Source organism: Centropristis striata, chromosome 14 (assembly GCF_030273125.1).
Source record: "Centropristis striata isolate RG_2023a ecotype Rhode Island chromosome 14, C.striata_1.0, whole genome shotgun sequence".
NCBI lineage: Eukaryota > Metazoa > Chordata > Actinopteri > Perciformes > Serranidae > Centropristis > Centropristis striata.
The window spans coordinates 21,576,845-21,600,532 of NC_081530.1; the positions used below are offsets into that span (position 1 = coordinate 21,576,845).

The window sequence follows — 23,688 nt, forward strand, 5'->3', positions numbered from 1 at the left end:
ACTTAAAGTATCAAAAGTAAAAGTGCTTGTTATGCAGAATGGCCCCACTCAGATTGATAATAAATTATATTTTTGGATTATTATTATTGATGCAACTATGTAATATACTGTTATGAGGTTTAATAAAAAAAAAAGTTTAATCACTTTAAATTTTATGTTTTTTAATGATAACTCTCGACCTGAATAGTAACTAAAGCTGTCGGCTAAATGTAGTGGAGTAAAAAGTATAAAGTTACATAAAATGGAAATACTCAAATACCTCAAAATTGTACTTAAGTACAGTACTTGAGTAAATGTACTTAATTGCATTCCACCACTAAAAACCACTTCTATTGACTGATCACAGTGTTGATTAAAGTATTTATTGACACAAAACTCAGATGTCTTAAAAACAGTTTTTGGGCTTTATGCATCACTGGTAAGACTGACAGCAACTGATAAAACTAAAAATATACACACAGCTACAGAATGTGAGCTCAGCAGAAGTGCATGTTAAGTCAATCACTGCAGCTACTAGCCATGGACGTCATGTACAATATGTATGTCTGTGGTTGACTTCATTAGCCATCTCACCACTGATCTCGCAGACTGAATCCAAATGTCCGGACTTCAGCGCACTTGTGGATATTGTGGACACGTTCCCGGGAAGTCTCTGAGTGCTGAGGGGCATCCAAATCCACAATCCATTCAGCCCAAAAAGGACCTCAAGTGGATTTTCTGTCCGCTTGGGGACTTCACTAGTCATTAACAAAACAAACTCATTAAAAATGTGTAAAAAATAACAACTGTATAAACCCTCCTGTTAAGTTATTGACTCGGGGCATGTTTAATTATCCAAAAGGGTCAGAAACCAAAAAATCCCCAAAAACTTTTATATTTATATTACATGAGTAATTTAAAAACTCCATTACTAACCATTTTAATTAATATTTAATGGTGTTCTTTACCTCTCACAGATCATGGTTCATTGATGATAATTCATTCATTTTCCATAAAAATGCATGTTAAAACTTATTGTAATGTACATTGGAAAGACCTAGATATAAAATAACATGGTTTTACATTAAGTAGATTTTTAGTTATTTTTTATTTTACATTAATGTTATTATTATTATTTATTAAAAAAATGCTTTTAACTATTTGTTTTTAGATTTTTTTTTACTTTGAAATGGGTCAATTTGACCCGCAACATAACAAGAGGGTACCTTTGATCATATGGGGCAGGAATAATATTCAACCAGATCATGATACAAAAATATGTAGAAATATCTGCTGTGGAGGAAACAAAATATGTCTTATAACTTCAGTATTCAAGTAGTGAAACAGACTAAAAGGCCTGTTTGTCAGTGACTTTTATGGCCTTGCAGGCTTGAACACTTGCAGATATGAGGTAATGACGGTGAACTTGTCACAGTGTGTACGACTGAAGGACATTTAGATTCCAGGCAGAGTGTTACATAATCAAGCAAACAAGGCTGTGCTCAGGCGTACCGATTTGTGTTTTAGCTGACATTTTTACAAATAATGCAGGTCTGCTTTTTTGTTTATTTCAGTAGAAGCAGAATGTTAAAGTAGAGACTAGCACTTAACCACCAGATGCAGTCATTTGCATAATAATCTGAAATCAGGTGCAGCCATCTGCCATCTTTAAATCTTTTGTTCCTCTTTTCTTTTGTTGCTGAGACTGACCTACAGCTTGAACTCCATGTTATCAGACTCATCAGAGACATTGTTCTCTCATAATTAGTCAGTGAAATGGGATCAGAAGGATATTATTTTCCAGTCTGACCTGCAGCAGGTCAACACAAGTGGACAGTCAGCGTCTCCTTCGACTGGAAGAGCTGCAGCTCGCTGTGTTAGTCAGCAAGTCTCTGCCTCGACCGGCTATTTGTGTTTAGATAACAGGGCGCATTGTGTCTGTGCCAAGGGGAAAAACCACAAGCATGCAGAGAGTATCAAGCTGCTTCCTGCGCGGCTCACAAATCGGCCAAATGAATTGCTGCTGTCTCTTGAATACCGAATGTTCAATTTAGCATAGAGGAGAAAATGAAGGGGTTCAGATGTGAAACACAGCCCTCAGGACATCATTCAGGTGGTAACAGGGTCACATGTGTGCCAGCTGAATAATCATTTGGCTGCAAATGAGATCGCTGACATCCAGCAGGTCGTCCTCACTGATTTCTTTACAGCACAGCTTCACTAGTTACCATTAAAAACACTCATTAATACCACCTTTAAACCTGCTCTGTCATGGCTAGGCTGCTTTTCTCATCATTTGATGCACTTAAATGCACTTAAAGAGATGGTTTGACATGAGTAGTAGTCAACAGTAGACAGTGGTGAGTAGCAACTTGCTGTCAGAGAGAAGAAAGCAGAAAGTGCAGCTGGCAGTTGTGTATCAATAGTTTTGATGCAAACATTGACGGTATATGTGAAAAGGTGAACCAGTGTCTGTTCTTTCAACAAGTTCTCCAACAGAAACAGCAGAAGAGGTCGTGTGTCAGTACCACAAATTACGGCATGTAGACACGAATCGTAGCTCGCGCCTCATGCTACAATGTTGCGTTCTAAATATAGCACACACGTACTGTCCACAGTTTCTGTGGATTTATGTTGTAAAACCACTGACCTTAGGTTTAGGGCAAAAAACGTCTGTTAAGGCGTTATAAAAGACAGTTTTAAACTGAAAATAAATGTACGTAAATGCTGGACATTAGGTAGTTACAAGGGTCACGTGATTGCCGCAAGTTACGTAAAAAACGTAAGTTACGTAAACAACGTAACTCAAGTTAAAAGTGGTTTACTTTTGTTTTCATACGGGACGCGAACTTCGCTCTCCTGGGTGAAAGTCCACCTTTTGTTCGACCCATCCACCACCTATATTAACGTTTTGGACAGGAGAACAGGCTAGTTCTTTTTAAGGAAGCTGCAGAGTTTTAATGTAATGTTTTGTTCTGCTTTTATTGAGTCTTTACTTTCCTTTAATGTTGTCTTAAAAACAAAAAAAAAACTGGAAAAAATGGTAAGGCTTTGCTGTAAAACAACTGGTGTTTGCCTTAAAAATCTTAAGCAGCTATTTGAAGAAAGGTTCATCTCGAAAGCTTGGACCATTGTTTCTGACTTTATTAACCCCTTGCATGCTGAGTTCCAGCTGCTTTCTTCAGGACGAAGGTTTAGTTTCCCTAAATGCAGCACCAATAGGTACAGTTTCTCTGTTGTCCAATCTGCTATTGCCGCTCTTTACAAGCAATGATGTCAGGACGTTATGCTTCTTATAATCCTACTCCATTTAACAGTGAGTGATAATTGGGAACTGTGTTGTGTGCACTATTGCACTTGTGTGTATCTTGTACTTGCCTATGTACTCTAATTGCCCCTTAGGGACATTAAAGTTTTACCTTACCTTACCTTTTATTGCGGAGAATGAGTATTAAAACCTTAAAAAACTATTCTGAACTTCCAAACTCTGTAAATGAATATGAATGACTTCATACTGAAACGACAGGAGAGTGCTTTCACTCCAAACCAAGTAATCATGTTTCCCAAAATGGACAAACTGTTCCTTTAATGTGCATCGATCCGTTGTTTTCTTTTTGTGCCTTATGGAGCCATTTCTCCCTTTTCAAGGATAAGTGAAGCCTTCAGCTTGAGTTAAACTTACAACAAAACAACTTAAGTGCATAAAAGGGCTGCTGGCTTCAGATGCTGCCCTGTAAAAAAGAAATGAAACCACATTTGAAACCTCACACACCCAGGACGTGCCCTAAATACTAAATGTGTGCGGGTTTGTGTGTCTGCTTCCTATCACACCACATTTCTGCTCAGTAAACCATGATTAGGGTCAGAAGACTTTTTGCTATGTTGGTTCACACCGGATGAACATGATCTGATGATAATGGAGCTGAAAGTATTTACAGAAGGCTGCAACAGATAATAAGTTTTCATTTGCAGCTACCAGTACTTGATTATTTACAAAGACCGTGGTCCTTATCAGGCGTTAAGACATGCTGAGCTCCTGATTCAAGAGCTTAAACAAACAAGCAAAAATCTGCAACAATTTAGAAAATTAAATTAAAGGGACCATAACATGATTTTTCCTTATTTTCTGTCATACATAAAATGTTACAGTGCCAGACTTTCATATTAAACATGGCCAAAGTTTCAAATAATGCTGTAAATATACGTTAAAGCAATCCTTGTGAGCATATTTCTATAGAAATGCCTTTAAGTCTTTGCCTTCAGCTTCTCAAATGCGAATATGCTACTTGGGCTTTTGGGAAATTGAAAACCAATTTGACTTTTTTCTCCTTTTTTTGTCATTTTATAGCCTTAAAAATAAAATATTGGATAAAATATGGTAGTTTCCAGAAGAAACAACAATGAAAATATTCAATAGTTGCAGCCCTACATGTGAAAAGGAAAGTTTCTAATTTGCGTAGATTTTTCACCATTTAATAACATTTTCTTTATAGTACATTTTTTATTTATGTGCGCTCTCCTCCTAAACGGCACCAAGAATAAACTTGTGCAGGAACAGTGACTTCATTAGTCCTTTATTCACTTTTATGGCTGAAAATAGTGACATTTGAGTGTAAAATTATATGAATCAGACAATTAAATAACCAGTTTTTATTTATTACCTGGAAATCTCTACAAGGTTCCTAAAACTCCCCAAATTACATGGAGGACATTACTTCTGTGTCATCAGAAATTACAGTATTTCAGCATTTCATCTTTTAATTTTATTCCTACAATTGTGGGTTGAACTCCTGAAAAGGCACTTTGGGAATACTTTGACACTCAAACAGTGACCCTTTATGAAATAATCATCTTACAAAGATCCTCAAATATTAAAATGATCCTGTGATAACTGGCGTCTTGTTCCTCCAGCTGGCATTTAGCGCTCTGCATAAACCTTGGGCAATAATTTAAAAGTTCATCTGTGGAAATGGAATCCACAGTACAATAATAATAAAAACTGAATGGATGTGGAGACACTTTGAAGCAGATGGCTTTCTTATAACTGCACATTGACCTGACGGTGAACTCCTGTACGGCTTTATTGGGGATTCTGTCTTCTGTGTGTGTAAAAGAAGTTAAGACTTGTAATTTTATTAATGTATTTTTGTTCTGTGTCTCTCTGTAGCCTCAGACGCCAAGGAGCAGCAGTTTTGGATCAGTCAGCTCCAAGCGTGTGCCAGACGCCATTCTGACAGCAGTGCCAAGGTAAAACACACACACACACACACACACACACACACACACACACACACACACAGAGTAACAGAAACAGAGTTGTAAACATGACTCTGGTCCAAGCTCTTGGCATGTCTTCAGTTCCTGAGGAAAAAGAAGTGAGCGGAAAGCATCCACATTTTCTAGAGGTGTAAATCAGCAGAGGCCCCACGATACAATTTTATCCCGATACTTTAGTCACGATATGATATTATTGAGATTTTAAGTATTTTGTGATATGGTGAGTATTGCGATATAATGTATTGTGATTTAACTGTTTAACTGCATTTTGTGTCCACAAAATTAAATTCAATCAAGAATTGTTTTGTCAAATAAGAGAAAATTCTCAGTCTATTCACCTCACTTGAGTCTGTATTTCTCCACAATGAGTCAAACCCACAGACTGACCAACAAAGTGTTCTGTCAAACTGAACTGAACTGATATCAAACATGTATGGACGACAACAATTGCAGCATTTGCTCAAACTTTCCTCAACTTTAAGCTTCACTGCTCTGACGCACATGGTGCCTATAGATTCCTTAGATCTTCTAGTTTCATATGATAAAAGTGAGCCTACTACGGCCTCCGAAAACAGCGAAAATACTGACTGCCTGCCGCCACTAAATATCGATATACTTGGCGGCCATGAGTCGATATAATATCGCCATGCAAAATATTGCAATATTATACTGTATCCATTATTTTCCCCCACCTCTAACATTTTAATTCAGATTCCTGTTCTCTCCAGCTGTAAAAGTACCATCTTAATAAACTCTGGTCAGGTTCATGAGTTCAACCATTTTTGTGTCTGTGTGCAGGTGAAAATCCTCTGTACAGTCCTGAAAAGTTGTAGCCCTCTCTTCTTTTTCTGTTCTACTTTTAGTCTACTGTCTTTTTTAATGAATCTAAAGGTGAGATATTTTTCCCCCATGCCATTTTTCAATTTAACTGGCATCATCTCCCCTGAGTCTCATTTAACGCTCCCTCTAAAGTTTTAAAGTTCTTTCCTGACTTTCTTCATCTCCCTTCATTCTCATCATCCCAGCCTGCTAAAATGACTTGTTTTCTCTATGAAGTTCTTAGTCAGGAGATATGCTTGCTACTTGACAGTGTAAGAGTAGTACTCACATTTTTCACAACATGCTGGATGTCACGCATGATTGCGCACGCACATCAGTGCATCAGTGACAAAAGGCATCAGAAGTCGGCTTAAATCCACAAGAAAAATGTAATCACAGGAAGTTATAATTTGTTTTAAACATGTCTTGGTGTGTGGTGAGCTGCCAAAACCAAAAAGGTATGAATAAAAGTCTTAATTTTTATACATATACATTACATTATCATGTTATGCATTGCATCATGTTATGCATGTTATTCCTTTTTTATACTTGCCTATCCCCAAGTTACAAGTTGTGATAATATTTAGAATTATGACAGTAAAATAAAGAAAAAGTCCTGTGAGAAAGTAGTCTTTTTTGCCCCTTAGTTTTTTGTGTGGTCCCAGTGTGTATACAAATAATTGGTCTATTAGAAGTTTGACTTCTGTGCATTAAAAAAATTACCCGGACCTTCTGCTGCTCTTCCATATTTCATTTCATTTATTCAGTACTATTGGACTGAATGGATACAATTCTGACAGTGAAGCTAGTTATTTTGTGGGTTGTGATGTTGGTAAAAAAAAATTGCAGATGTTTCTTTACCAATGTTAGTCTATTGGAAAAGTCGGCATCATGTGACGCACCCACAAATTGTATTTCTACCAATTCTCTGCTATGTCAAATCGGCATCAATGCCACGCCACTCCTCCTGGGGGCTTGGATGTACCAGCCTACATATACTGTATACATGCTCTCTGAATTAACAACATAACAGAAACAGTTCAGAGGTTTCTATCTAGTATCTTTAAATATTGTAACCTACTGGTGTTTTGCCAAGATTGCCATCTACAACCTGCAAATCCGGTGTTTCTATACGGTCTGACTTCCCTGGTGTACCCTCTAGTTAAAACCTCCAGTAACACAGGCAAATATGTGGACAATTGTGTTCACAACGCAGCCCGTTGTGTTCACAGTTAAACAGCAAGTATATCTCCGGCTTTATAAATGGTGGAGCAATCACAACCTTCAATATGCAAACTGAGTTTAAGGGTGTTTCCATATCAATTTGTGGCTTAATGTGGGTGTGGAAATGAGGCTTGCGTAGGTTCACTCAGCTCCACAAGGATTGAGATTTATAAAAAAATCATGTGTACATGTGGTTTTAGAAATCTGACATGCACATGCACATTTCTGTCACACAGTTTTAGCTGTGAAATTAAACAGAGTTTTATGCATCTGGCTCCTGGAGTGGCACTCTTTGCAGAGCTCAGCTTCCACGTGTCATGTGTAGCTACTCCCGCTTGTCTAATTCAAGAATATTTTTAGCACTTCCATTGACAGAAGACTTAGCGATTTAGGGAAATATGGCAGCACGTTCCTGCTATTTGAGGAGGGGGGTGTCGCTAAATGTCCCTGGTTTCACCTTCCTCTTCATGTCTCCATTTCTGAAAGATTACTGTGATTGGTGTACAGTAGTTCTACCTCTTATCCACCACCAGTCTTTTTAAATATCATGGATTAATATTTGGGCATTTCTGGGGGGTTTAAGTGTGGGCTTCGAAGGATTAGTCGGTGTTTGTGTGTGTGGTGGGAGCTGTTTACATGTCTTGTTGGGTGAATCCCCATTGGCCTGATCCGGTGGAAAAGAGGCGAGAAGTATTCCAAACTTTATTTTTTCTTTGGCAAACTTTTGGTATTAAAGTTGATTTTATACACAGAGGCAGTGAGGTGTTTTTCTGTAGGTCTTTTGATAAGAATGTACAAAAATCCCTGCAAAACACAACATTAAGAGCCTAAGACCTTAAGCAATACCATAGAAAATATTTTCTATAAGAAGATTTTGGAGATTTGAACATTTGGATGTTTTAGCGATTGGATGGCAAGCACTTCTGTTCAGTAAACAGAGAAAGCCATCCATCCTCTGAATGCTCTAGGTCTATAGTTTGTTGTTATAAAGTTTCATGAGGCTGTGATTATCCTAGAGGTCACGGCAGGTAATTTTATACAGCAAGATGCTCTCACTGCAATAAAATGGCTACTATGGGGACATCATGCATGAATAAAATTGGGCTCATTGAATCCTCAAGGGTCTCAGCTTTCTAGTCATATCCAATTTATGTAATTCCAAGAATGTTGAGGGACCTGAGTGTGCAGAAATATTCAAATAAATCATTTTTAGAATGTGCAGAATTAACAGAATAATGCATGCAAAAAAACTGCATGTTTTTGCCCCAAACTTTGAAAATGACCATGTCAGTTTTTAACTTAAGAGGATTATTTACCCCCTTCCCAAGACAAGCTAGTATTACATTGTTGGTACCAATTGATACCAATTAGGTTGTCTAGTTTAATATGGTACTAATATCTTCACTGTAGCTGGAAAACTGAGTCTGGTGCAGATTTTTATTGTGGCAGGATGTCGGGTCTCAGAGGGTTAATCTGTGTGTATGTGTGTGTTTGTTTTCAGGTGAGGAAGCTGAAGGGCTCAGATGAACACTTGAGTGTGGAAAGAGCAGGAGGAGGCCAGGAGTTGCTGGTAAGTCAAACACACACATCCCTGAGCACTTAAGATGCTTTATAGTTCCTGTTTCACAAACATATTTCCGCCTTGAGACATTAGAAAGGACACAGAGCTGCAGCTTCAGTCCTTCAATGTGGGAAACATTCTTTGCCACTCTTTTACTCTTTCATGTGTCTTTTTAAACAATTAAATACTGCTGGCTCATTATGCTGCCTCATTGCCGGCTCGTTTATTCAACACGTTGCTCCTCACTACCTGAAACTGCTGCACAGCTGGCGCCAGAGGAAAGTCCAATTACTCTGCTCAGCCGTGATGAGAAAAGCAGTCAAAACATGTACAAAAAAATTGGATAAGCAAAGAAAAGTGAAAAAAGGGAGGGTGGCCTACCACTCTTTTTCCTCCTGGTCTGCGGAGCTGAACAGGCGTTTTGTTCCTGTTGGTTGACTGTGGGGCATTGCCACAGCAGCAGCTGTTATTACTGTACCCACTGCTGAGGTCTAATCCTTCCCTGAGCTGCACTGTCTGCCTCTCTGATCGTTATCGCAGCTACTCCGGTAATGCGACAGCCAGCAGTGGAGACACGGCTTCATCTCTGATAACAGAAAAGGTGGACCAGGATTTATTTATTACACAAAAGTAGATACATTTGCCGGTCTTGCATTAAGGAGGCTTTTATTTTGAAGTTGATGAGGGAGAAGAACAAATATGAGGTGTTTGGGTGGCAGTTTTCTCCTCAGTACTTTATCTATGGATAGACATGGACAAAATGGCAGGAAAACCTGAAGAAAAGCTGAAACTGTATTTCTCAGACAAAGCAAAAAAAAAAAAATCCAACTTCACAATCTCAACTCAAGGTCCATTTAATTGCTCCTCCAGAGCTGTTGACCAGATCTTATGGTTTGCATCAGCAGATGAAGTTACCAGATAGTCATACAGACATGTACATTTTTCTTCCCAACACCCAAATAAGCTTTGATATAAACAAGAAAATGGCCAAGTTTTGATACAAAAGAAACCCCCAATTGATGTGGGTTTCCACCCACTACCCTTATGTGACTACTAGGAGTTGGTTAATTGAGAAAATAGCAGCTGGTGGTGCTCGTTCTCCAGTCGGGTGCCATTAAATCATTGCAGGAGGAGAAGCTTTGAGGTGGCACAATTAAAAAAGCGCCAGTCAATCCTGAAACAAAGGAAAATAGTATCAGAAGCATGAATGAAATACAGCATTTATGTTTGTTTCACGCTTAAATTTTAGGAATGCTGATCGCTCCACACAGATGTGATGTTTCAGTCAGATGTTTTATGGATGTCTGATTAAATAGTTTTTATTGTTTTTATTGCACTTTTGTTGCATTTTGCCTTTATCGATGGGCCACAAAGCCTGGCATGAAAGATTTTTTTTCACAATACTTAAATTCAGTTGAATACTTTTTCTGCTAAGGAAGGATTTATAACTGCGTTGAAGTCATGATCAGAGTTGGACGGATTCTTTAAATGTTAAGAGAAGTTGCTTCACAGCTTCCTTTTTTTCACAGCTCCTTTAGTGTTGGATACACTGGACCATCTTTGAGCAAAGTAAAGGAGATAATGCCATCCCACAGTTCTTGCAGCAACATTAACTGTTCAACCATCATGCAAAAATCTGTTCTCAACACGTCATGCCACATCTTGCCACATCTCACATAAATTTAACAATTATTTTCATACAGTCATACTAACTGGGATTTCTGTGAATAAATATTAGTGGCCAGGAGGGACAGCGTGACCAACCATCCTTGATGTGACAACCACCTGGTTTCACTTTTTGACTGGCAGCTTATATTCCTTTCTTTACTCCAGTTACAATCTTGGTAATGAAGTAATATTTTTCACAGAGTTGTTGATATTTACACAGCTTGCATGAAGCAGCAAAGTTAAAATGCACGGGGTGAAGTATGATGTAAGATGTTTTTTTTGTCGTCCGTCTTCAGAACATAATTAAACAGCTTAGTGTAAGTGCAGTCAGATTCTCAGAGCATCGCTGTTTCTCTTGCTGTCTATCGCTTTTTTTCTTTATGAACCCTCCTTCACACCTTTGCTTAACCTAATGATGTTTTCATCAACAAAAGGAAAAACATTAAGAAAAAGACATAGGAAGTCATTTTTTTTAAACTATTCGACTGAAGCCCGGAGCTGCTGAGCCAGAGACTGAGCACAGCTGCTGATAATCAGCAGCCTGGCAAATAGACCAGTAACTACAGTGTGTAGCTACACACACACACACACACACACACACACACACACACACAGAACTCATGACAGGAAGGACACCAAGAGTCAAACTGTGGACTTTGACTGGTAATGGTGATGTTGTTTGCTTTCTTCTTGAATAAAGAAATTGTATGTGTGTCTGGCTTCTGCCTGCTGCTACGTTTGTTGGCTTTAAATGAGTTCTGTTGCAGTAGAAATATCTTCATATGTTGAAATAAGGTTGAATTTCACTTAAAGTAGTCGTATCTGTGTATATCCAGCTCTCTCTGTGTATTTTAAAAAGTACTTTTTTACCCTTGCTAACTAATGTTATTACTGAATAGCTAATTGTGTGTAATTAGTGTTGTTCCCCGTCGTGCAGAAAATGACAGGTCAGCAGCTGACCGTTGCACCAGCAGCTACCCACGCTGCCTCTCACAGGGCCAAGTCCGCCCACGGCCGAGTGACAGTGGAGCACCTGTGAAGCAGCCGGTGTCAGGGCTTTTTACCCCTGAGCTAAGTCTGTCAGGCAGAGTATGCACGCTGCCTCTTATGTAGAAGATGAGAAAACCGAAGGCCTAAATGAACATCTTGATCATATTTTCAAATTTGGTTTGTTTCTCTTATAATGACTATATTGCATTCTTTATTGAAGCGTTTCTGACATGTTTAATTGTTCTGTGCTGTGTTGTGACTCCAACATAAATCTGATTACAGCAGAAAATCTTCTTACTAAGTCATTTTTTTGACTTGAGTCCTTAAAGTCCTTAAAGTCTTAAGTTCTCGTACAAGGTGAAACCAGTCCAGTGAGAACATGGTTTTCCTTTATACTTTTTAACAGTGTAAGTAGTAGTAGTAGTTTGTTTCAAGTATTTTCTTTGATCAAGTTTTTATTTTCCTTCATTCTTTACTCTTGAAGCAACTCTAAATGGGTAAGATTCATAAAAAACAGTTAACTAATAATGTTTCAGCCCAATAAACATACAGTTTTGAATCTGATTGCAGTTATCCATAAAGGTTGCCTTTGTGCCAAGAGCACAGTTGGTTGAACAATGAAAAATTACATTTTCAGAGATCAAGCTACAGGTTCTGACTAACAATGTGGAAATTTAGTCAGAAAATATTTAAACAGAAACTGGATTTACTGGTTTTAATCCAAGTGTGTCATAGACGTAATAGAGGTGCTCCGCTTACCACCAACTCTTTCCCCATAACTGTGTGGCTGTTAGTGCTGATCTTAATGAATTGGAGTGTTTTTGCTATGAGGCTGTTTTTGCATAGAAAAAGGACAGTTTTGCAGTAAATGTATGCATACATTCAAATGGCAAAGGTGCCGTGAGACGCTATTTTTTTTGTGATAATCAAAGGGATATGAAAGAAATGCAAAATTGTCTTCTTTTTCTCTTATATCTCTTATTTTTACATTTTCACCCTTTTTGTGAAATCCTGGATACTGGAAATACTGGATACTAAGCCAAAAATATTGGGAATCACTACACCATGTCATGTATATTTACTATATTTCTGATAGATCTCTATTTTAGGTCAAATTCAAGCATTTCACTCCCTTTATTTAGCATGTTGCTCACACCTGTGCTCAATACTTTCCCTGCATCTCTGCCCCTCCTTTCTTTCTCCTCTTTCCACTTTCTTGGTCTGAAATCTTTTCTCCTTTCCAGTTTATTGAAATGCTCGGGGCTTTGTGCCAGTTTTGGAGAACGAAACCTTAGTGTGTCTTATCTGTTTGCACTTCCGAAGTGCCGTTTCCTTTTCTGCTTACTCACGCCTCATGGCTTAGCCTTGCACAATACAACAGTGTTCTCTCCTGTAAGCTGATTAGTTTCTACCGACTCGCATGGACCTGCCTACTTTAACTCCCTCTATTGAGTGTTTGCATCTGATCACCAGGAAAATGCTCTTAGTTTTTGTCAAAATGTGTTTTTTTCAGTCCCAAAAAATACTCAAAGGAGCAGAATAACCAGCAGTTATGTCTTGTTAATCATGGGGTTGATTTGCTGGGTCACCTCATAGCGAGCAGCGTCACTCTAAAAATCCAAAGCCAGTGTTTTCCCTCTCAGTGAGCAGTTTTTTGTATTTGATCTATTTTATTTTCACCGCTGCCGTAACCAGACCTTTGTGCTCTTCTGATGGATAAATCTCCGACGTCTCTCTGTGCTGCTGTAAACTAATGGAGAGTAAAGACAGAAGAGAGAGATACTGTGCTGACACGGCTGCCTGTGTGAGCTCAGAGGTCAGCGAACTGAAGAGACAAGAGTCACAGAGGGGAAGGGAAGGAGGCATCAAAATGAAGAATGTGATGTGACTTTAGCTGCGGTGCAGAGAACTATAAAACAACACAGAAAAACAAAGGGATGACTACCTTTTTTTTTTCTTTTATAAAACTCAGTCGAATGAATCCACAAACCTGGTGATGGCACAGACTGTATAGGTGCATTTATCAGGAAGAAATGTTGGAGTGGAAAAGGGGCGAGAAGTAATCTAAACTTTATTTTTTCTTTGACAAACTTTTGGTATTAAAGTTGATTTTGTAAACGGAGGCCATGAAGATGTTTTTCTGTTAGTCTCTTTGATAAAAGTTTGCAAAAAAATCCTCCAAAAACCACACTAAGACCTTAAGCAATACCAAAGAAAAATCCATACTGTGATTTGGTTTGAAAACCTTTTGGGGATTTCTGCAGGAATTGCATGTTTTAGTGATTGGATGACAAGCACATCCTCTGAATGCTCTAGGTCTCTAGTTTGTGGTTGTAAAGTTTCATGAGGCTGCGATTATCCTAGAGGTCACAGCAGGTAATTTTATACAGAGAGGTCAAGTTTAAAAAAAAAATGCTCTCACTGCAATAAAATGGTGTCAATGGGGACATCACACATGAATAAAATTGGGCTCATTGAATCCTCAAGAGTCTCAGCTTTCCAGTCATATCCAATTTATGCAAGGCCATGAGTCTGAGCTCAGTTTTAAAGCTACAGATAATGCCATCATGAAACTAGAAGCTCTAAGGAATTTAACTCAGGGAAAAACTGACATGGCCATTTTCAAAGGGGTCCCTTGACCTTTAACGTAAAGATATCTGAATTAAAATGGGTTCTATGGGTGCCCACGAGTGTCCTATTTACAGACATACCCACTTTATGCAAATCACATGCAGTTTTATTTTATTTTAATTTAACGGCAAATACCACACAGCTTTTGTTATTCATGTGTGATGATGTAAGTTCCTGTAGTAGCCATTTCATTGCAGTGAGAGAATTTATTGAAATGTGACCTCACTGTATAAAATGACCTGCTGACACTTGGATAATCACAGCCTCATGAAACTTTGCAACCACAAACTAGAGACCTAGAGTTATAGTTATATAGCTTTCCTATGTATATTGACAGTAATGGGGTTTCTCAGCAGTTTGCAGAACAGAAGTGTTCAACATGCTATCACCAAAAACTGCATATCTTGCAGAAATCTCAAAATATAAAAAGTTTTTGAAAGCAAATCACAGCATGGATTTTTTTTTTTGCATGGTGTTCTGGTCTCAGTTTCTTGATGTGGTATGCTGAAGGGATTTTTGACAGTTTTTATCCATTAAACATGGCAAAATTTAGCAAAAAATCTAACACATTGCATCAACCCAAACATTTCTGCAATAACCTAATTGTGCATGGGAATGGCCTTCATACTCTCACCATAATGTTCTGAGCCCTTAAACACCTTAAACTCTTCATTTTAATTGATTAATTAACAACTTTTCTTATGTTTTCATATACACCACTATGTGGCTTCTACTGTTAACCTGTTGTCTCCCTCTAAGGATCCTGTCCTCCTCTAAAATGTCTAGGGACGGGTGGATCAGTAGAGGTTAACATTAATTAAAAGTTCAACTAATTACTAGCTTACAGTTAGCGTTAACTGGCACATTTGTGTGTCTTATTTTGCATATAGTAAAGAAACAGATAAAATAAACTTTTCTATATTAAAAGGTTTATTTGGGGAATTGAAATTCTGGCATTCCTTATTGAAACTTTCCTTTCATGAGATAATCTTTAACAGCATGGACTTCCTTTACATTATCATGCTCCGTTCATATTTAAATTCCCACACTACTCTCTCTCTCCCTCTCTGTGTCACTTCCTGCTCCCCCCTCAGGGCTCCTCATCCTCTGGTCGGACCCGTAGCTTCTCCCTCCTCCCCCACCTAACCCCATCCTCATCCCCGGGCTCTCAGAGGCACCTGAGCCACGCGGCCTCACCCAGCAACATCGTCACCATCACCCACCACAAATCTCCGGCTGCAGCTCGGCGGGCCAAGAGTCTATACCCGGGACGGCTGCTGGAGGTCAAAGAGGTGGGTGAACATGGTGTAACAATATTTTATGATCCTTGGCCTTTAGACTTTGAAATTGAAAGAAGACGCAGGGGCATTTCTTTCCTTTATTTTTTTACTTTCAAAGGTATTACACAGTAATAAAGACACTCAGAAACTGCACACAACTAGTCAAGTATGGTGATGAAAATTTAGGTGAGAATCATGTGACTGATAGGGGCCAACTTGACACGTTTTCTGGCAGTTGTGTGAGTTTTCATTCTCCAACCCACACTGGCTGTGGGTTTGATGTTGTTTTATCCATTTTTTTTACTTTTACTTACTGTTGCACAAACTGATATTAGAAAACAGTTTTTTAATCTTTAACAACAGCATTCAACTGTTTCTTTTTTGATTATCTGATTCCAACTAGACTTTCCAAACAATTGGTGCAAGACTATATGCTGACAGACCCACACATTGCATAGAATTTAAGGCAAAAATGTATGATAACAGAACTGAATTACAAAAAGGTTAAGGTTAAAATTGTTGTCATAAATATTCACAAAGGTTATTTATTTCAAGGAGGTCAGCTTGATACAAGTCTGTAGTTTGTTTCTGTCATTTGTTTTTACATTTGAATATTTTCCATTGATTACATAAAAACAATTACAGTTAAGGAGTCTTATATATTCAAAATAAATCATATGATTTACAGCATATTTATATTTACAGAATATTCACAGCAGATTCCCCCTCACTTTAAAACCGAATAAAGTTTTCAGTGGCAGTTATGTTATGCAATACTTTTCTGACTAACTTCTTACACTACAGTTTAGCCATGCTAACAAGGCAACTGAAAACTAACTTACTAACGTCAAACATCATGTGCTGCTTGCTATGCAGGTCGTATTGCTTGCTTGATTTTCCAAAGTTTAGACACTGTAATGGCTTTAATTTTCCAAATAAGTTTAAAACCTGTATGCCTGCTGGATATTGCTGCTTCTTAGTAATTAACCTGGTAAAACTCAGGGTCAAATTTATTTATATAGCACATTTAAAACAAGTGTGGTTGACCAAAGTGCTGCACAGGATTAAAATACCAAATTAACAAATGTAAAATAGACAACAAGTAAGAAAGTAACAATAAAAGAAAAAAGAGAACAATAAAAGGCACAGGCACATAGAAGATGAAGTCAACGTTTCAAGCTTAACTTCAGGTGAATCTTCAGCAGTGAATTAAAAGTTTCGAAGGTCTGGACAGCTTTTATATGAACAGGTATACTGTTCCAGTGGTGGAGTGTAACTAAGTACTTTTACTCAAGTACTGTACAATTTTGAGTTACTTGTATTCCACTTGTACTTTCCTCCATAACACAACACTTTTTACTTCATTTAGCTAGCAGCATTTAAAAAAAACAAACTCATTACAGTATATTAAGTAGTAAAAATTAGCCCTGTCTGTAAATTATATAAATTAAAATTGCATCAATACAAATTAATCTAATAATATGTTTACAATATATAAAAGAATGAGTGGGTCCATTCTGCATAAAGAGTACTTTTACTTTTGATATTTTAAGTACATTTTTATGCTGATACTTTTGTACTTTTACTTTACTAAGTTTTGAATTGAGGACTTTTACTGGTATTGGAGTAATTTTACACTGTGGTATTCATACTTTTACTTAAGTAAAGGATCTGATTACTTTTTACACCGCAAAAGTCTGTCGTCCCCATTTCTTTTTCTGGTGTTTTATAACCAATAGAAATGGTTGTAGTTGTAACAAAACTTGATTTATTTTTGAAACAATGTTACAGTTAACAAATGAAGTCTTGTGTTTAAACAGAAAAAAGTTTGTTTAAGTGCATTAAGACGGCTCTGTCCTGTCTGATCATCACTTCGCTGGTCTCAGGTGGGACACTGGTGCAGTGAGTTCAGCAGATATTTCTGGCTGCCTCGCAGTCTTGACACTGACTGCAGCATGCTCAGTCTTTACTGTAAGTTCAGCTTTGTTGGCATTTTTATGGTGTATATCAATACTGATTAACATGGCCGCTGACAGAGGGAAGAGCTGGTGGAGCGTATGCTGTTGGATCAGGGTCAGAGTGTGCAGTAATCAACATATGAGGTGTAAAAGTGTCCGTGTGCGCAAAGAAGATAAATTAGCAAGTGGCGGGCAGATCGTCCATATGGAACATTTAATATTCCTGTCCATGTTTTCCTGCTAATCCCTCAATGTACACATTTTGATTTTACTACTATTTCCATAAGAGCTTAGACCTGCGAGTACATCCTGAGTTAATTAAAATCCCTCCACTTTAAATTTCCCAATCAGTTTTTGATTTAGTTTGAAGTTCAAATCCTCATTAATTCTCTCCGCCTCAGTCACCAGACCTGTCAGTTGTGGTTACCACTTCGTCCTCATCTGCCACATCTCCATACACTCAGCACCGCCATTCACTGTTGTCTGCTTATCTCTCAAGAGAAGATTGTTTTTTTCCCTGTCTCTTCTTAATAGCCTGTCTGCAGTTGGTGCATAGTGATTAATTGCGAAAGATTAGGCCTGAAGTAGAGTTTGTGAAGCGAAAATGATAAAGACATGATGGAGACATGATTGCACGCTCGTCTGGCAAACTATAGAACCATTAGCTGCAGCATTTTTTGCTTTCACCCTTTTGTTTAGAGATGAAATGTGTGTTTCGGATTGTTGCCAGGCAGCCGTGCATCTGGCCGCTGAATTATGGAGATAAGATGACTTAGCAGTTAGGAAGGAGGAAGAAACATGAACAAGGAGAGACAAGAGGCTTTCTAAATGTAAAACACTTCTATTTGTGTAAACTGTTGGCTTAGAGGAGGAAAATAGAAGCTGACAAGGAAGAAGTAATGGTAGCCATCATGGAAATGTTGTTTGATCTACAGTAGATACGAACTGACTTGTTTCGTCCTTCAGCTGGTGGAGCTGTAGCTTCTTCAACTGCTAAAACATAAATTGCATTTCCTTTATGAATAAACAAACATTTTGTTTTCATTTAGTGTTCCCCGTGTGTGTCCTTGAGGTCTAACAAACATGTTGAATGAATTTCCTCCCACATAAAACGTTGGCAAAGCTGAAAAAACATTCTCAGTCCTGTATCGATGACGTCCATGTTTGCTTCCTTGCAGTATCTCAGATGTCAAGGCTGCAACCAAGATGGTCACAAATTTGTTTACCATTACACCTGTGTGTGTTTTATAATTTCATGCAGGTACATGCATGGGGCATTTCTACTTATTCAGATATTCAGATCGAAGGCAGGCCATTGGGTACGGACTGAGGCTTGATGACACAAAACGTTGGTGGCGTAGAACTTTTCAAATCAATCAATTTAGCTGTAAAATCTTGCTCCAAATATTTCTGGCTGATTATTTTAAAAAGCAGAATAAGGAGAGAGTCGAGGAGGCTGGTGGGGAGTAAGAGACACCAAGAGCTTTGAAGTTGCACATCAACAGTCAGAAACACAAAACCTGCAGGGACCAATGCAAATGCTGAACTGGAACACTGGACCCCTCCCAACTTAAACTCTCCCAGTTTAAATGACAGGTGGTGCTCAGCGGAGATGAACGACATGGTCATGAAGTTCAACACCAAATAACAGGTTTGATCAAATCATGTGCTGTGTGACCAACAGAGAAAGATGTCTGGACCATAGACTGTAAAAAAGATTAGATGCAGCCACTGAGATGTCACCCAGTTGTTTGTGAACTGTTTTAAAGCCTTGAGTAATTCAAGGCATTTTGGCTATTTTTGGAACTAGATGTGACCATATTTGGGTGAGAGGGTGGAGCTGGGTTGGAGAAAGGTAACGTATTAACTAACTAACATGGTTTGCAAAGTGCATCTGTAATTTACAATGTAAAAGAGTTCTTAAAGTACAGCTAAACACAAACCAAAATATTCCAATTAACCTTCATGAACTGAAAAAAAATGGGAAAAAGTTCTAAAATGAAACCACATAGTCCAGACTAACAATTGAGACCATAAACTCATTTATGAAAATGTTTACTGAGGTAATAAATCAAGCATGCAGAAGGATAATTTTCTCATTGACTTATTTTTGCAGCCAGAGGAGTTGCCTCCTGCTGGCCGTTTGAAAGAATGCAGGTGTAAGACACTTTTATATCTGGAGCCCCGTTTCTTCTTCTTCCCTGCGTTTCTCCGCACATAACCTCCACCTGTAGATCAGCAGAACAGTGTGAAGCCATTGGCAGGAATGCATATTGTGTCATAAACATCTCCATAGTTCTCCAAGACTTCAAAAACTCCTCAGGTATCCTTTTAAATGGCTTATTTTGTTTGACGAACAGATTAAACCTTCACATCTGAAGAGCTGGAACCAGTCAAAGTTTGGCACATTTTCTGTGTTAAGGCTAATACATACTCAAGAACAGAGCAATGTGTTCTCTCTTCCAGGGCACACATCATCTGGGCAGAACTTTTTCTTGTGTGATTTTAATTTTAATTTGAAGTGTACTGCAGTGTGAGGGCCCTATGAGGACTTCTCAGGAGTTCTGCACTGTATGAAATGTCCTGGCCAGAACTAACTTTGTGTGTATTAGCCTTAAGCATTTCAGCACTAATTGATCATCTGAATAGCTTCTTCTTCTTTAGATTTTGTTCATTTGGACAAATTGTGTGACCTTGCCTCTCATTTGAGGTTACAGGGATAAAAACACCTGTCGCTATTGGATCCTCGCTGCAGAAATACAAAGAAAGCTCTCATACTGCCTGCTATAAACTGAGACAGAGCTGCTTTGTATGTTGTCTGCCATATAGGGGGTTCAAATGCACCACAGGAATAAAAACACTGCCTTCTTTATAACCTGTCATGTAATTGAGAGCTCACAGTTGGATCTGGGCAATCGTATCTCCTCTCCTATAACTGCCACAGTAGGGCGTTGACTGCCACGCCATTAGATAAACCGTGTTCTAAAAACTTGGCATTTACTTCAACAGCTCGTCTGCTTGTTATTCTGATGACACTGTTGGAGGAGCATCAATATTTCATGCAAAGATCTTTCTTTCAAGCCTTTCTTGCTCATTGAAGACCTGGCTGGCTTCGAGTTGTTAAATTCCCCATTCAGATGCGCCACGCTGCGCGTGTGTTTGTCTGCCTCTTCTCGCTAAGAATATCTTGCCTAAGTGATTCACTCGGTGACAGAAAGAGAGCAACTAGCGATCAGTGTGGAGTGGAGAGTAATTTCTCACCTCTCAGGAGCAGAGTCTGTCTCCTCAAGTGAACCGGGGACAGTCTGAGTAAATACTGAGCAGATGGTGTGATCATTAAGCAAAACAAACACTCCTCTGGTGCTTGTGTTTTCTGTGCAGACGGAGAAAACAAGGCCCTTTGTGATGTGTTCATCTTGGTACAGAGGAGTTGGGCTGCTGCTTCCTGTGACCTGATTCATATCTGCCATCGTTTAGCTTCTCTCTTCCTCCCTTCCCTCCCTCTTCGTGTCATTTTTTGTTCTCCGTCCTTCATTCATCACAGACCCATAAACTTGTGTGACGGGTTTGGCACAGGGCCGGCGGATGCTGGAGTAAAGGAGCGTGTTTGCACTGTGATTTATGCACCACTGTACACAGAAAGCTGCTGCGTGCTGCTTTATCAGAGGATTTATGGTGAAACAGCGGCATCGGGGACGTTGTGGTGTACATCCCATTTATTTTCTGGTCGATATCGCTGATAATATTCATAAACACCACTCTGTTACTTGCTGTAAGACACCTCCCCACCCAGCTAAAGATGCAAACAACTTTGGCTCTATTTCTCATGGACGTGGTCTTTGCGCCTCGGTGAATCTCCGCATGATCTGCCTCCTCTGCTCTGCCTTGTTGATCCACGACCCACCAGCACTCACTGAACCATCCTCGCACCGGGCAGGAGGCTCAGACACACAGAGTGAGCCCAGCAGCAGGAGCAAAGTGTTTGTGCTCTACCAGCGCGTTGGTTAGAGCACTAAAGAGCACTTTGAGGTGGTTCGTATTTCTCGGTGTTTCATGTAGTGTCAAAACACTCAAATGCAGTCCAGGAAGGCCGTGAGTTTGAAGGCTTAATTAGACTCCAAAACATGGAGAAAGGTTTAAAACACTATAGCTAGGTTTTTCTCCGACTATATTAGTAATTGTATTTATATGAAATAATACCATATTAAATTAATGCAAATTTTAACGTATGATTCTTTTGATAGGTATGATTTTTTTTCATATGTAGGCATAATATGGGGGATGGATGTTATACAGATTAATTTTAAACTTTGTGATTCATTAAATATGTTTTTATACTTTTTACATTTATTTTTTTAAATAAATATTTTAAATAAAATATAGTTTAATGTGAAATAAATACAATGTAATAAACTTTCACTTATCAATTAAATATATTTGCTTTTTAAAGTTTTAATATGAAACTGTTACTCTTCAATTAAATATATTTAATAAAAAAATGAAATTTCAAAAATAAAAGTATCAATACAATGTTGCTTTTCATATAAAACTATTATTCATAATTTTAATACATTTAATTTTAAAGTTATATGTAAACGCATAGATATTAAATATACTGCCACTTTCAATATAACACTGTTTCTCATGAGTTAAATAGTAAAAATACTCAGTTAAATGCAATGTGACTTTTATTTTACTTTTATAAAAGTAATACTCTCTAATTTTATATATTTAATTGTAAGTCAACAACAGTGGGTAGATTTTTTTTTTTTTTTTTTTTTTTAAGATATTTTTTGGGCCATTTTTGGGCTTTTATTGGGGGAGACAGAGGGGAAGACATGCAGGAAAGGGCTCAGAGTCGGATTCGAACCCGATCCGCCCGCTTACAAGGACAATGCCTCTGTGGTACGCGCTCTACCAGGTGTGCCACAATCTCAGGAGCCATCTCTTCAAATTTTATCCTGGTAAAGACTAACATTTTTACAAAATAAGTACACAGCATCTTACTGTGACAGTCTTGAAATATTTATTCAGTGTTGACTAAAAATAGTCCTCATTAGCTGGAAGCAACAGTTCCATTTCTCATATCTCTGAAGCGTAGCATTAGAGTACGGAGATATCGGTGAGGTCTTGTTTTGCATGTTCGGGACATTGTCATGCTGTCACCTCCCATCCATCTGTCCACCCATGCATGCATCTGTCTTTCCACTGGCTGTGTGACGGTGGGAGTCAGACCACATTACCGTCTCTCCTCAGCCAGCTTGTCACGGCTGATGTGAATTCATCAAACGCCTCGACTCTCGGTGCAGCAGCACCACCGGGCACTTACACTGCAGCCGCAGAGCTGGATCACTGGGGTTAGGCTATTTCTGGAACCATCACTGGTCCTGTTGGCTCCAGAGAGGTGTGTGTTTCTGTGTCTATGCACGTGCGTGTGTGTGTGTGTGTGTGTGTTGCTGGTGGGAGCAACCATTACTGTAAACCCCCCTGACTTTAGCTTTGCAGCAGATGTCTGCTGCAATTACATGTTCCTTTTATGTTTGTGTCTACCAGCATAACCTTCATATAAACCAAACAATAACAAGAGATATGAACTTCACATACAGAGAGCAACATTATTTACAAACTCAAGCTCAGTTTTGTCTATAAATATGAATTTAAAAGTCAATTGATGGTGACATTTGCAAGAGTATTTGTGTTTGAATATAAGGAAGAGGGGATTAGATTTTATTAAATAAACTATCTTAGCCAAAGAGCATCCTTTAGGGCTGGAAAATGAAGCCAACAGATAACAGTACATTTCCACCAGGTCCGACATTGGAAGGCAAGACAGCAATTTCTATTCATTTCCTGTGGAGAGCAGGAGAAGCAGACATGCAGTGCATGATGGGAGGATGGCGGGGAGTTTAGAGGAGAGGTATGATGCGTTCATCGCTCTCTATTTGCAGTTTTTGCAAATGATGCCATCACACAAAACTTTGATCAAGCTTTTAAACGAGGCGAAGAAGTTTTGATTCAGCAGTAGCATTCCCAATTCGACACCTAAATGATTTCAGAACATTTTAGTGGTGATAGTTTAGATGGAATAGCAGAAAGTTTATGAAAAAAACAGCAAAAAGCTCACCAGTTTAGATAATATAAAGGCGTATTCTGAGAGATAATACCTTGTTTTAATGGTGCCGTTCACTCTTCCTGACCTTCCTTTCTGATATGTGCAGTTTTTGTTCTTCTTTTTTGGCTTTAAATTACTTATTTATCTCCTCATCTTGCTTGAATCTTGAATGTGTGTCACTCTTGGCAT

The 23,688-nt window shown here is 38.5% G+C and overlaps 1 protein-coding gene across 1 annotated transcript in view; it reads left to right on the forward strand.

The window, feature by feature from the left end:
- LOC131984607 (oxysterol-binding protein-related protein 10-like) overlaps positions 1-23,688 on the forward strand; it is an 81,733-nt gene that overhangs the window by 17,850 nt on the left and 40,195 nt on the right. Inside the window, 3 exon segments of the mRNA XM_059349494.1 lie at positions 5,147-5,226; positions 8,801-8,869; positions 15,244-15,441. Coding sequence (XP_059205477.1) covers positions 5,147-5,226; positions 8,801-8,869; positions 15,244-15,441 — 347 coding nt within the window.